Genomic DNA, 13,886 nt, shown 5'->3' on the forward strand with positions numbered 1-13,886 from the left:
TTCATCCAAAATATTGTCTGTAAATACAGAACAGCATCTTCAATGTGACAACAAACTGAGCAAACTAAGAAGTGTCTGTAACAGATTATTAAACTGTAACATGAGACTTCAGTTTTTAAGATGTAACAAATCATTGCTTTAAATGAGTTATACCTGTGTATAGACTTTCTACCTGAGCATACATACATTTTTCACTTCCGCCTGTAGAAATCATTTTTGTCCAGAGCAGAAAACACACTTCTTACCTTTGCAATATTTACATTTCTGACTGTGCAATGTACATTTTCTTTTCTTTACTTGTGTCCAGCTATTGTCCCTCTTCTCTTACCTGAATGCAGGTTGTTTGTTGCTGATGGACGCCTGTATGATCGAGCACTTTAAGGTAAATGGTTTCTATTTGTGTAGCACACTTATATGACAATGAAGACTTTCTATTCTACTCTCACAGATTTGTTTTTCTAGATTCTCTGAAGATGAGTAAACTACCTGAAAATAACAAAATCAATGAAAATCTTTTAGGCTTTATACTTCCAGTCCCTCGCTCATTTCAGCAGCTAGTGTGGGCTTGTTTTTTCTTCTGAAGTCGGGGACGAGGTGAAGCTGAGAGCCAGATATGACTCGTCGTATTTTCTCCTCACTTCTGGTGCAGATTGATTTTTCAGCCTTACGTTTACCTGGAAGTCCTCCTCCAGGTAACCACGGGCACCACTTTGGGACTCTCTGTGATATGCATTGACAAGTATTCATCATATATCTACATTACAAAATGAACTTATCAGCATCTCTGGTTCAACTTAATAGAAGCCGGATCATTCTTTGAGGCCACAGGATAAAGTGGTCATTTTATAATCCCATTTATTTCCCCAAAATGTTCTTTGTATTGTGTTTTAATTTGTTGTAGTTCTAGTTATACTTAACTGGTATTGATGGATTTATTGAGTCACACAACCCAGACATACTGTCAGTATACAAAGCTGGTTTGTTAATTGTTGCCTCTTCCCACATAAAGCAGATGGAGCAGTAAAGACTCTTTTTTTCGCTCAGGTTTGGTCTCCACCAGCTCCTGACTGATGCATCTATTGACCCGCTGACCTTTCCTACATGTGAATAATGAGCAAACGAGTAGTTATTTATTGTGAAACTCCAAAGACTGATCTGAAAGATGCTAAAGGTTAGAGCCTTTTTTAAAAGTTATTACAAGAAACACATTTAAGATGGCACGTCTTCTGACTCCCTGTCAGCGTACAAAAAAAGATTCATGTACACAATGTTTAAAAGGCGTGTGCCTTAGCAGCACAAGGTTGAGTGAAACAATGGATGATTTAAAACTAGTTCTGACTGCATTGTTAGGCCGGGTTTCAAGATGTTATACAGTAATAATGCAGGTGATTCTTAAAGACATTTTTTTATGTTCTTGTTCGATTGGAGGATTCAGCGCTGTTAAAGAAATGTGCAGTCGATCAAATGTACAGAAATGATGCATATTAATCAAATGGTTTTCTCTTACATGTTGGGTTATGACTCAGCCTTTGATCAGTGAACAAACCAGAGATTAAAGCCATACAACGCTGATCATTCTAAAGGTTCACTCTGGAGATTTGGAAGAGAAATGTGAAAGTTGGAGAAGTCCATAACTCTATAAAACTCGATACACAAACTGTCCTCAGAGGAAAATTCGGTCCATGGAACAATATTTGAAGATAAAATGATATGTGAGAAGTCATGGTGGGGGGCCTGCAGCAGTGAAACTGTGACCCTCCTGGTAGCTTTTTAGCTCCAAACAGTGTCCAGGGACACATTTTATCCTTTGAGTAAAGTTTAGTTCAGGGAAAATATAGCACAGAATTGTTACTTTCAAATTTCACCACCAAATCTACATAGTGCTCCTTTAAAAAGGTAGCCAAGCGGTTAGTGCACGCATCATGTACAGAGTTTAGCCTGCTGTCACCTCGCTGCTTCTGAGTTTTTTTACTTTGTCCTTATGAGAAGAAACAAGACTGAACTCTATCAAAACTTTAAAATCAGATTTTTTAAATATTTTATAATAAATCCTGAAGGCATGAACAATGTCTAAAAATCCTCTGAGGGCATCAGTGTCAGTCTCCTGATGGATGTTGACTGATCACTGTTTGGTCTGTAACAGAAGCTCTCCAGACAAAAGAGAAGACACACATCACTGTATTGCTTGTATCAAAGACCTCCGCTGTGTTTCAACAGCAGCGATTCAGGCAAGCAGAACGGGTGTGACCCCTCACAGCAATGAACATTAATCAACAATGTCGGTCGTTTTCCATCATCACATTTTTGACAGGCAATGTATTGAACAAGAGGCAGTGAAATGCAATCACACATCGATGATCCAAACTAATATATATATTAAGTCAAACTTTACACATTTATAAAGGGACATGGGGGGGGGGGAGTGCGTTCTCTACATCACGGCGTAACCTGACTAAAGCCCTATGTCAATTCTCTGCTTAGTTATTAAGGAAGACTTTATCAAACTATCCAGCTAATCTAATGTCATCAAATGTAGATGGGTACGTCAAAAGAAGGCTTACAGAGTCGTCGGGCGGCTCGTTGTAGGGTGACGGGGTATTTCAGGGTTCCCTAACATGAAATCAAAAGGATTGAAATAAAGGAGATTTTCAAGACAACTCAAAAGTGCAACATCAGGACACACAAAGGAAACACACAGGAACCACAGCACTGATAGCTTAATTTAAAAACAAACCTCCAAAAAAACCAAACAAAAAAAAAAAACACAGCAGAAACAAAAAAAAAAGAGCGAGGTGTTGCAGTTCACTTCACAAACAAAACAGAAAAGTTACCAAATCCAGCACTTCAGTACTGAACATCAGGCAAGGAGACCCAAGCTGCAACCTTTATTTCTGAGTACTCGAGTTAAAGTGCCAATAGCAGCTGCTCATGTTGTATAAACTGTATATAAACTTACTTCCCTGCAGCCCAGAGTGCAGACATAATTTGGTCCGAGCCCCCTCAGCCTTCATTTTTTTTCTTCTTCTCTCTCCACAACCTAATTCAATTCCCAAATCACTCCTCTGCTAGGCTATGCCAGCGCTTTCAAAAAGCTAAATTAAGACACCTAATTCACTCATTGAGAGTTTAGTTTTGAAAGTAGCTTTTTCTTGAGGTATGAATTTCAGCTGTGAAAAAGACGACCGGTTATTTTGGTTTTTTTTTTTTCTGGTGCGAGAGCCCGTCAGCGAGTTTCCCCCGACGGCTTTTACTTAATATGCAAATGCATAACAGGATTAAGTGCAAGTTGCATACAAACGCCACAGAAATGCATTAGCTCCACAGCTTTGGCAACAGTTGAACGATTCAATTTCCAAACTTTGAAAAATACTCGACCGCTACCCTGTTAGCTCGATGGTACGAAAAGTGAGTAGAGTCGGTTTTCTTTTAGACAGTTTCTTTAAAAAAATAGCTCGATTCAGGATAAAATCCACCTCCTTTGGAAATGTTAACTTGTAAAATTCAGGTAGCAACCCCCCCTCCCCCCTCCCCGCCCTGTTCTTACTGCGATTTGGTGGTACAGTAAAACCACAGTTCAGTGTGAGCCTCATCTTTGGACGAGTAAAGATTTCACGTTTAAGGAGAAAACCTCGGCGTCTGAGTAGCTAAAAAGTACCTTCACAAAAGAGTACAAGCCAGTGGATGTAATAGCTAACTTTCTGTCTCAAAACTGGGAAGACTGGAGCCCTAAATGCTGCTACAGATACACCCAGTCTCTAATGTTGCACTTCTGACAGACGGACCATGAGTTATGACAATGAGACGCCTTTAGCAGCGTTGCAGCAGTGCATTCTGGATGATGAAGGCTGTGCAAAGAAAATGGCATTCTGAGGTCTCCCTTCCTCTCATCACCTTCCAATAAGAGGGAGCGGCGGGGGGGGGGAGAAGCCTCTTAATGATGGGACTGTGAGGACGACGAGGAGGACGACGAGGGCTGGGAGGGCAGCAGGCTGTGTGTGCGTGAAGGTCGTTGGGGTCGTGGCTGCTGGGTGGTGGACCCGGCGTCGGAGGAGTCCAGGCCCGGGCTGCCTTCGTTGACCTCCGTTTCCAGCTGGGCCGGACACTCGAAGTGAACGCAGTGGAACACCTGGAGAGAGAGAGAAGAGTCAAACACTGGCTCTTTTTTATAGTGCAGTTCATCAACAGAGCACCGTCTTTACACTTTAAGACATTTCATATCGATTCTGCAGCGTTGCACAGTGCTTCACATACACACAGAGTTGAACATGCACACACACACACACAGAGCTGCTCTCCTCTGCTAGTTTAAGCCTGTCCCTCTTACTAAATAATAATAATACGTTTTATTTATAAAGCACCTTACATTTCAACATACATCTCAAAGAGCTACAATTTAAATAAAACCATAAAAACAGCAGCAACAGTCAAAAGTAAAACAAGATCTAAAAGCAGTGATTTAAGGGAAAAGGGTTTTAGGGGAAGGCTCTTTTAAAGAGGAGAGTTTTCAGGCCCCTTTTGAAGGAGTCCACTGTCTGTGGGGCCCTCAGATTTGCGAGGAAGAGAGTTCCATAGGCGTGGGCCAGCAGAGGAGAAAGCTCTGTCCCCCCCATAGAGCAAAGCTTAGTCCTGGGGGGTTTGGAGGCAGTTTGTGGCGGTAGATCTGAGGCGTCTTGTGTGGGTTTGTGGGGTGAGCAGTTCTTTAAGGTTCTTTAAGGCTTTACTACCTAGGAAGACTGTACGGGGGGGGATCACCTCGTCCTATTACGCTTTATTTGATCCTTGCAAGAAACCTAACAGAACACTATGAATTTGTATTTGAGTATAATTCCGACACTGAACACCAGGAGGAGTCTTGACTTATGCTGTGCATAAAGCCAAGGTTCCAGGTAATTGGAGTCAGGTGTGTTTGGAGGCATATAGTTTTTTGACCGTGTCAGCCTGTCGGAGTTAAACGCATCCAACGTGGATTTGTTTGTTTTATTTATAGACAGTGGTTCGTCATATTTTCCTTTATTTGATAAGAAGTGTTTAAAATAAATGGATTGAAATATCCAAATCCCATCATCAATGGACTGTGGTCATTTCTTCGAGGTAAGTCTGAAAGCTTCCACATTCATCCCTCAAGTGACTTTTCCAAACAATATCGGGTTTGTTAAAATTGGTCACTACAAGGCTTCTGCAACATTCATATTGAAGGCCAAACGTCACAGGGACGGAAATATTGCAACTTTAAACGTCAGTCTGAATACGGCTTCCCCCCTAGAGCCTAAGCCCCCTCACCCCTCACAGGCTTCATTTACATCACCTATTAAGCACCTGCAAGGGCACTAAGTAGTATAAATAGGAAATGCACAGCACTTCACCTTGACAAAGCACTGAACAGATACCTCACCTCGTTAGCTGTGTTGTGAGTCCCAACGATACGGATGAAAGACGCGGGCTGCTTATCAAACTTCAACGTCTGCCACGATCTGAGGAGAAAAAGACGTTAAACACATCATGGAACTTTTCTCATCGAAACTCTTTTTTTCATAACAGTTGTGGCTTTCTTCCTCATTTTTCTACATTTGGTGTTTTTCTGTTGTCTTAAAGCGTCAGAGTTATTCTGGCGTCCTCTGAGCAAACATCGACATAGAGGACAAGTTGCTGCAGGAGCTGGGGATCAAACCCCATGACATGCACTGGACTATGGTTACTCATGCACTGGACTATGGTTACTCATGCACTGGACTATGGTTACTCATGCACTGGAACTTTAAGAACCTGAAGTTATTTTTTTTTTAGACGTTATTCATTGTTTTATGTTTAATATGAAAGATGTCGAATGTTTTCTTTTTGAAGAGGCCCGAGATGATTTCTCACACAGTTGGAAAAATAAAGTTCATGTTGAATCTTTGAATCTTGAAAAAAAAAGGAGCCTTACCTGCACGCCACCCTGGTGCGGTCGACCACCTTCGTCCACTGCTGCTGGTTGGTGGAGGTTTCGATGTAATAGCTGTAGGAGCGCTCGTCGCAGTCCCACAGCAAGAGCCTGAGCGGGCAGGAAGCGGAGAGATAATCGACACGGTTAAACCAGTTTCTCACAAAGATGTCTTCAGAGCAGGATTTTACTTCCTGCCAACAAGGTTTCAAACAAAGTGAAAAGAGCTTAAGCCTAAAGAACCACAGCTATAACAAACAGACCACTTTAACAACTATAGAATCCGCTCATTAAGACCAACGTTTGACACCTTTTGTATCATCTAGAGAGTTGGCTGCGTCCTATACCGGTGTGTCAGAGTGCAGCCCTCACCATCACACACAGCACGCGACATGAGGCAGATTAAAATTCACTCCCATTCATTAAGTATTGTAAATAGTGCTGTGAAACATAGCAACGCTAACGAGGCTGGTAGCGCCACGTTTTACCATCTTTTCTCCGTCATGAGGTCATAATGGTGCATTTATACTGACAGTAAATAGTATTATAAGACTCTTCAATGAAGGTCAAGGAGTGACCAGTAGAGGGGGCAGCAAGACTTGAGAGACGAGGGGTCTGTACTTCACAACTTTCACTGCAGGCTGAGAGCTAAACTACCGTACTAAGAAATCAGACCGCATCTTATTATACTCTGGATTTCACAGTATTTATAAATTCTTAAATCACATTTCACATTTCTGGGAAATTAGTTTGAATTTTGATTTACCGTGTTTAAAAAAAAGGCTTAGAAATACTCCTGTGACAATTTGTGCAGTTGTCATCTTTGTTGGTATCATTTCCAACTCCAGCTGGTCGATCAAAATGAATAAAATACTCTTATTAAACGCGGTAGATAAAACTGCCACATCAGCACTAAGCTGTTGCTAAATCTACTCGGAAAAATCAAAACAAAAAAACTCCTGAAGTTGTTGAGATTTGTCATTTGTGTTCTGGACGTACCTCAGAGAACTGATGGAGTAGGGCTGAGCCAGCTGGATGACGATCGCCCCCGAGCCCAGCTGGTGACACGTGTAGCCCGAGTCCCAGTCGTAGTTGCGCGTGTCGCCGTTGAGCAAGGCGTTCCTGCTGCGACTCACGCCCTCGATGACGCTGGCACACGCCGCGATGGTCGCCACGTTCTCACTGGGCACTGCAGAGCGTAGATATAGGATTATAGAGCAGAGTCGACACGATGTGCACTCGTTAAATAAAAGGAAAGTGTTGTAACTGAATGATATCAACCAATAAGATCAGAGGATTAAAAAGAAACATTTCAGATAAGATCATTTTTGTTTCTTTTCTGTGTCTTACCTAGAAGTCCGTTCTCCAGCGTAAACGAGTGGTGGGTGAACATGCACTCAAAAGCCACGAGGTGGAAGACCTTGTTGACCGTGTTGTGTGTTCCCACGATGCGAACATACCTGAGACACAAAATGATCAGGACAATCAATCAGCTGCGAGCCGACATTTAAAGAACCAGGGGAAGATTGATTTGAGGGTCAGAGCCTTTATGAAGCTGAAATGTACAGGGAGAGGCCGTTACCCTAAGCTGTAAAAGTTGAGTGGTAAATTCCTTTTTGGAATAACTGGTACTGTAAATTGTCCTCAGATAACTGCAGTGTTTCAAGCACACAGAGAGAGCAGGGGAGAGAGAGTGCAGACGAGCACGAGGACCTCACTGAGCGCACCAAATGTTAAACTGTGCCCGAGCCCTCGCAACATATCAAAACTCCAGATTAAAAAAAAAAAATCTCTCGACTCCTGCAGAGAGATAAGACGCAGCAAAACCCCCAAATCTGAATCACATCAGAGAGAGAGAGAGAGAGAGAGAGAGAGAGAGAGAGAAGGTCAACTGTCCGTACATCTCTCTTGTAAATGCACCAAAGTGCCTTTCTCCAATCAAAACTGAAGCTTCTCATGTCTTTGTTTTAATAATGTTAATGTTAAGCTGCTTGCTGCTGATGCTGAACTCTGATAAATAACAGAATATTGAGTGGAACTTTTCAAAACGCGAGGTGCACTCCTTGTGTTTGTGCGCGTGCGTGGATAAGATGAGCAGATTAAAGTTGTTTGTTTCAAAAACTAAAAAAATATAGAGGGAAAAGAAGAACGCATACCAACGCCGCATTATGTCACCATTGTTTCCTTGTTACTTTTACACAGGTCACTGCACCCTTTACTCTTCCTCTGCAGTGAAGCAATTGAATTTTGACAGTCAAAAACAAAAAAACATTTTAAACAACCGACATCGTGCCAACATCCTCTCCATCCTGACAAGCTGACAGAACACCAAAAGATGCACAACTACAAGTGAGTACAGGTGTTACTTTTTTTTCAAGTTTTCCACACCAGCTAGGTTCTTCTGTTGGGACCAGTTCTGTTTAACTTACTTGCAAACTCGTGGTGTGAAGTACAGATTCTGCCAGGAGCGGCACAGATACTTTGAATGGTCCACAACTCGCACCCAGTCCAGCTCATCCATAGACACCTCGATGTAGTACGAGTAGGACCTGAAATAATGAAAAAAGGACATTTTAATAAGTACAAACGCACAGAAAGGTTTATCACTATCACATTAAGTCTGTACAGAGTTTATGATAACATTCTGACAAAACCAGTCCCTTGTGATATTGTTAAACAATCTGAAAGCACAAGGTCTTTTTACATTCCTACTCAAAAATTCCTACATTGGCTGAATTCTCAGTTATCAGTGTTTCTCTCCCCTCTAAAATAAATAATGGTTTTTAATAAATTAGCATACTGGTCAGGCACAAGTAGGAACCAATACAAATGTAAAAACTAGAATTGTTTGTGCAGGATGATATAAGCGTCTTCTCACCGACTGTCTCTGTCCCACAGCAGCAGGCGGACGTGGTTGATGATGGACGACTGGCCCAGTTTGACCTGGATCCCCGCTCGGCCGTCCTCCTCGATGGGATGTCTGGAGAAGCCGTGGTCCAGGTCGTAGTTCTGGGTGTCTCCGTCCAGCAGCGCCGACTTCAGCTCTCCTTTTACCACCTGAGCTCCGTACTTCATTGTCGCGATGTTCTCCTCGGGGACTGAAACACCACAAGAAGAAATGTGTTAAAATGAAAACATTGAAGGAGTAACAGATACATGTAATCAGAAACAGAAACGTTAGAGCACTCACTGAGCATGCCCCGGTAGTTCAGGTCCATGTTGCGGCTCTCAGATCGGGTCTTGATGGCGTCCAGCAGGTCGTCGGGGCTCAGCAGGCCGGACGGTCGCACCACGTTCAGCATTTCTGTCAGAGTCATGAGCGGAAGCCGCACCGCCGCCATCACTTCCTGCGTGTCGACTCCATCCACGTGCTGCCGGCACCAACGACTCAAGGCCTGGAAGATCTCCTTCTCAGTGGCAGCGAAGGAGTCCCGTCTGACCACAGTCAGCAGTGCAGTCTATAAACACAGTGATGCAAGTCGGCAAAATACAAAGCATGTAGGCTGGTTTGCATAATCAGAGATTTATTTTCAAAACTTAAAAGCTGGTTTAAAATGAAGGAAAATCAGAATTTCAAAATAAAATTTAGTGTTTGACTTAATCTTGCTGCTGAACCCTGCATTTAAATGAATTCTGATGCAACAAATAATCAAACTCAGATTAAAAATGTGACCCAGGATAAACTTCTGTGTATTGTTGGTCTGATGATTTGTTTTAGAAATCAGTAACATCCATCTAGAGATCACTGTACATAAACTTTAGGTTACATGCAGGTAAACATGAGATCTTAGGACAGATTAAAGCTGCCCTGAGTAATGCAGCAGATGCAGTCCTGATGAGAACTCCTCACACAACATGTTCTCCTTCTTCAACCTCTTACCTTCGACAGCAAGAGGAAGCCATCAGAGTTCAACACTTCTGGTGCATGTCTGTCCATGTAGGCGCAGCAGGCTGCACTGAGCGCGCTCAGAGAATAAAGGCTGGCCACGTCGAAAACCAGGCAGACGTTGTTGGTGTGAAGAATCGTGCGGAGGAACTCGGAGGTGGAGTCCTCCAGCGGCTGGAGGCCGTAGCGGTGAGCCAGTCCCAGGAAGTCCAGCAGCACCTCTTCCCGGGCGGAGCTGAGGCTGGCCCGGCCCGTGTACAGGTAGTGGAGCAGCATCGAGAAGGCTTCGGCACGCGTCTCCTCGAGAGACACCTCGGCCTGGGGCTGGGACTCCTTCATCCCACCGTACAGCAGAGCCCTGAAGAGCCAGAGGACGATGTGGGATTTTTTTCAGTGGCTGTGACATTTGACAAAACGTTCTCCACGGGAATTTGTCTGATCACAAAAAGGTTAAACTTTGGACAGTAAGCTGCCAAAGAAAAACAATTGTGACAACAGCAGAAATGTCCAGAGACTGTGTAAATAAGACAGATCTGAAATCATATTTCTCAGGCTCTACATAAAAAGTCAGTCACTAATCTTGTTATCTCAAGACACTCTCTAAAAGAAGCAGCGCTAGACTCTACTCTTTGTTATATCAGTTACAGACAGGGGCTGTGCGGTAAGCACAAAAAAAAAGAATTACAGGGATATTAACAAACCAAACGTGGAGCAAGGAGGCAGCCGTCACAGACCGCACATGAAGTCACCTTAGTGGTGTGTTGTCATGATTAGCTGGAAACCGTACTGGTGCATAAACCGGATGCAACTTTGTCAACATTTCTGCTTTCGGGCCAAATGAAAAAGGAGAACCAGTTTGTGACAGACACAAACATTCACGCAATGGCAGAGCTGTTGACAACCGATAGTGCATGGTGCTGAAGCAAAGCATCGTTACTGCAGCAGCAGTTATCACCAGAATCACCTCATCTTAAGCTTTTTGAATACAAAGAAAGCGTGAGACAGTTGGGTTTTTAAAAACCTGAACAGTAAGATTTGGCTACAGAGTACATTACGACAGCTTTAGTTCTGTCTCTCTCTCCGATGTGATTTTACTCTCTTGGTTTTGCTGCATCCTAAAAACAAGCCTCCCCACACGATGCTCACCTGTTGTGATAATCGAGTCGCAAGGGAAGTCGTGTTGTTTTGAATGGAAGGAAAAAAAATTAGAAAGCTGTCTGCAAATCCGTGCACTAATACTCGAGCCACCCTGAATCCCCACATGGGGAAGTCCGTCAACGTGACAGCCCTAAACCCAACATTAATCCACCGTGAGGAAAGCACTTGGCAACATTTAGAAAAGTAGCAGTGTCAAGTAAAAACATCCTTTAAAAGTTGCAGGGCTTTCAGTACATTTTATTAAATACAATTATTGCTCATTAGGAGCTGAACAGTGTGCGGAACTTTCTCTTTTTCCAATCATGTTTAAAGAGCCCATATTCTGCCCTTTTTGGGGTTCGTATATTTAATCTATGTTCCTACTTTTGTACATTCACAATAAAAAAGTGTCTGTTTTCATGTACTGCCCGGCTCGCTTCTGACTCTCTCTCTAAGGCTCTGAAGTGCCCACGTTCAGAGTCCCCACTGCGGTACTGTGCTACTGCAGGCTACGGCATATCGTGGGCGTGCTACAGAAGTTAACGGGCGTGCAACATGAGCTGCTGGGCCACAACGAGCCAATGGGCTTAGATCAGTGATCTCACACTGACAAGACGTCACACTTACAATTTCTTTTCGAGGGGGGCTAGAACCGAGCGTTACATGCGGCTAATGCTACAGCTAACAGGAGGACGTAGGAGAAGCAGCGTTTCCGCGGACTTTGAATTAAACATGCACAGGACATTTGGAAAACACACTAAAGAGCATATTAAACCAGGAAAAGCAGAATATGGGACCTTTAAAAACAGTGATCTCATTGGCTATGATTGTGCAGCCCTAGCCCTTCTTTCAGGTTCCTTTGTTGCTTTATATATATATATATATATATATATATATATATACACACATACATATATATATATTTATATTTATATTTCTCTTGTGGACGTTGTGATCTGAAGTTGTTTCTTCTTTTTTAATGTATTGTACAGCACTTTGGTCAGCTGTAGCTGTTTTTAAATGTGCTTTATAAATAAATATGACTTGACTCTGTCTTGGTTTTAAATTAGTATCGTATCCATGTTGTGGAAGCCTGACAACCCTGGTGTCACGCTTCCAGAGGTCAGAGGTTAACCGAGAGGACTGAGAGAGGTAACTCAAGTGACAGGGACCATGTGTTTAGACATTTAGGGGCGGCTGTGGCTCAGTTGGTAGAGTCGTCGTTTCTCAGCCGGAAAGTCGAGGGTTCGATCCCCAGCTCCCTGCAGCAACATGTCCACTTAACCCTGAATTGCTGGGTGTGCTTTGCCTCTGGTCACTTCCTGTCAGCACCTGTGTGTCCAATCAGACTCAAAGCTGATCGTTTGCTCTTACTCACATTGTTCCCTTTTTTCTAGATCCTTGCTTGTGTTGTTCTTACTCTCTGATGTACGTCGCTTTGGATAAAAGAGTCTGCTAACTGAAGTGTAGGATTGCTCCCTGTGCTTCATCAGAGGTGTATGAATGAGATTAGTTACTTCTGATGGTCTCACTACACAGCGACCACCGCCACCAGGGTGTGAATGTGAAGGTGTGACAGGCGGTGTAAAAGCCCTACTTAGTCTCCCCTGGAGGCGTGGGGTTCGAATCCCACTTCTGACAACAACATTTTTCTTCACACACACACTAAGAAAACATCTAAAAGGACGTTAACAAATATCACAAGCGCTTGATATTTAACCGACTTGATTTCTTTGTTAGTCAGGTGACATTGAAACACGAAAATACAGCCGAAAAAGTCGAGGGTTCGATTCCCAAATCCTGCAGAAACCCCTGAATTTGCTCCCGCTGCTTCTTCTTCTTCGTCGGCGGCGGCGGCGGCGTATGAATGACACCAACCTCTGCCACCAGAAGCGCCACACAAGCCCCAAGTCCACCCGGACCCCGCGTACCTGAAGTAGTGACAGCGAGCAGCCAGGATGACCCGGTGTGCGGGGAAGCGTTTCCCCTCCACGACGAAGGTGACGTCACTGTACTCCTCTCCGAGCACCAGGGCGCCCAGCTGCTCCGACAGCAGGTGGATGTGGTCTATCTCCGACACGGAGGCCAGGGGACGCAGAGGGTGGCTGTTACTCATGGTCGACGGCGGCGGTCAGAGGGAAGTCACATCTGAGGGAGGAGACGTAAACAAACCGTGACGTGACGTGACGTGAGGTGACGTGAGGCTCTCCAGCTGCAGCACCAAACATCGACTCAAAATGTGTTAATGTGTTCATGTGTAAGCAACACAGTACGAGCGGCAGGTTAAAGACACTTCGACAGCAGGTATATGAAAGGTAGAACGAGATCGTTGTCGTTCACAGCTGTTGGTATCGCGACATTTGACACCGGAGCTAACGCTGGCTAAGCTAACGTTCGCTAAACATTCCCGTTCAGCTTCGTGTCTCCGTTAACTCAGCTTTTTAAAAACTCACCGAGCAGCTCTCATTCACTCCTGAGGTCGAGCAACGGGCAGCGCAAGAAGAAAACCCGTCGTTGTTTATCCAATGTGAAGTCGAAATTCAGCTCCAGAGCAAACAAACCTTCCAACATCTCCCCCCGACGGATCAAGTCATTCTGGGTCAATAGACAGGCACTTCCGGTTCGAGAAACTGCCCTTCAAAGTAAAGCTCTGGTTTAATTTTCTTCTTCGGAGTTTTATGCTTTGTTTTATATCGACATTTCAGAAACAATAGGATGGTATTATATATAATGAAATAAACATATAAACATTATGAACATCTTAAATTATAAACAAAACAGGTGATTTTAATTGTATCCTCTTTATTAATGCTCCGTGGTTTGGGGGGGATTCATCTTTGATGTTTTATAACATGTTTTTTTTGTATTAACTGAGTATAATAATTGCTTCCCACGTATTGTTTTCTTTTGTAAGTATTTCTCCTGGTGTTGTATTTGAAACGT

The 13,886-nt window shown here is 43.4% G+C and overlaps 1 protein-coding gene across 1 annotated transcript; it reads right to left on the reverse strand.

The window, feature by feature from the left end:
* Positions 1 to 2,010: 2,010 nt before the first annotated feature.
* btbd9 (BTB (POZ) domain containing 9) lies at positions 2,011 to 13,553 on the reverse strand. Its single transcript, XM_020654857.3, has 11 exons — positions 13,397 to 13,553; positions 12,875 to 13,091; positions 9,801 to 10,164; positions 9,111 to 9,378; positions 8,799 to 9,018; positions 8,350 to 8,469; positions 7,271 to 7,380; positions 6,920 to 7,109; positions 5,924 to 6,031; positions 5,393 to 5,471; positions 2,011 to 4,126 (listed from the first exon to the last, which is right to left on the reverse strand). The coding sequence occupies exons 2-11, from the start codon at positions 13,057 to 13,059 to the stop codon at positions 3,932 to 3,934; spliced, it is 1,839 nt and encodes a 612-aa protein (XP_020510513.1). The 5' UTR covers positions 13,060 to 13,091; positions 13,397 to 13,553; the 3' UTR covers positions 2,011 to 3,931.
* Positions 13,554 to 13,886: the final 333 nt, after the last annotated feature.

Source organism: Labrus bergylta, chromosome 15 (assembly GCF_963930695.1).
Source record: "Labrus bergylta chromosome 15, fLabBer1.1, whole genome shotgun sequence".
NCBI classification, from domain to species: domain Eukaryota; kingdom Metazoa; phylum Chordata; class Actinopteri; order Labriformes; family Labridae; genus Labrus; species Labrus bergylta.

Coding starts and splice junctions, on each gene's coding strand:
- btbd9 (XM_020654857.3), bottom strand. CDS start 13,059: ATGAGTAACAGCCACCCTCTGCGTCCCCTGGCCTCCGTGTCGGAGATA. Junction 8,470..8,798: donor CTGTGGGACAGAGACAGTCG/GTGAGAAGACGC, acceptor TCATTATTTCAG/GTCCTACTCGTACTACATCG. Junction 6,032..6,919: donor TACTCCATCAGTTCTCTGAG/GTACGTCCAGAA, acceptor CTGCCCGCTCAG/GCTCTTGCTGTGGGACTGCG.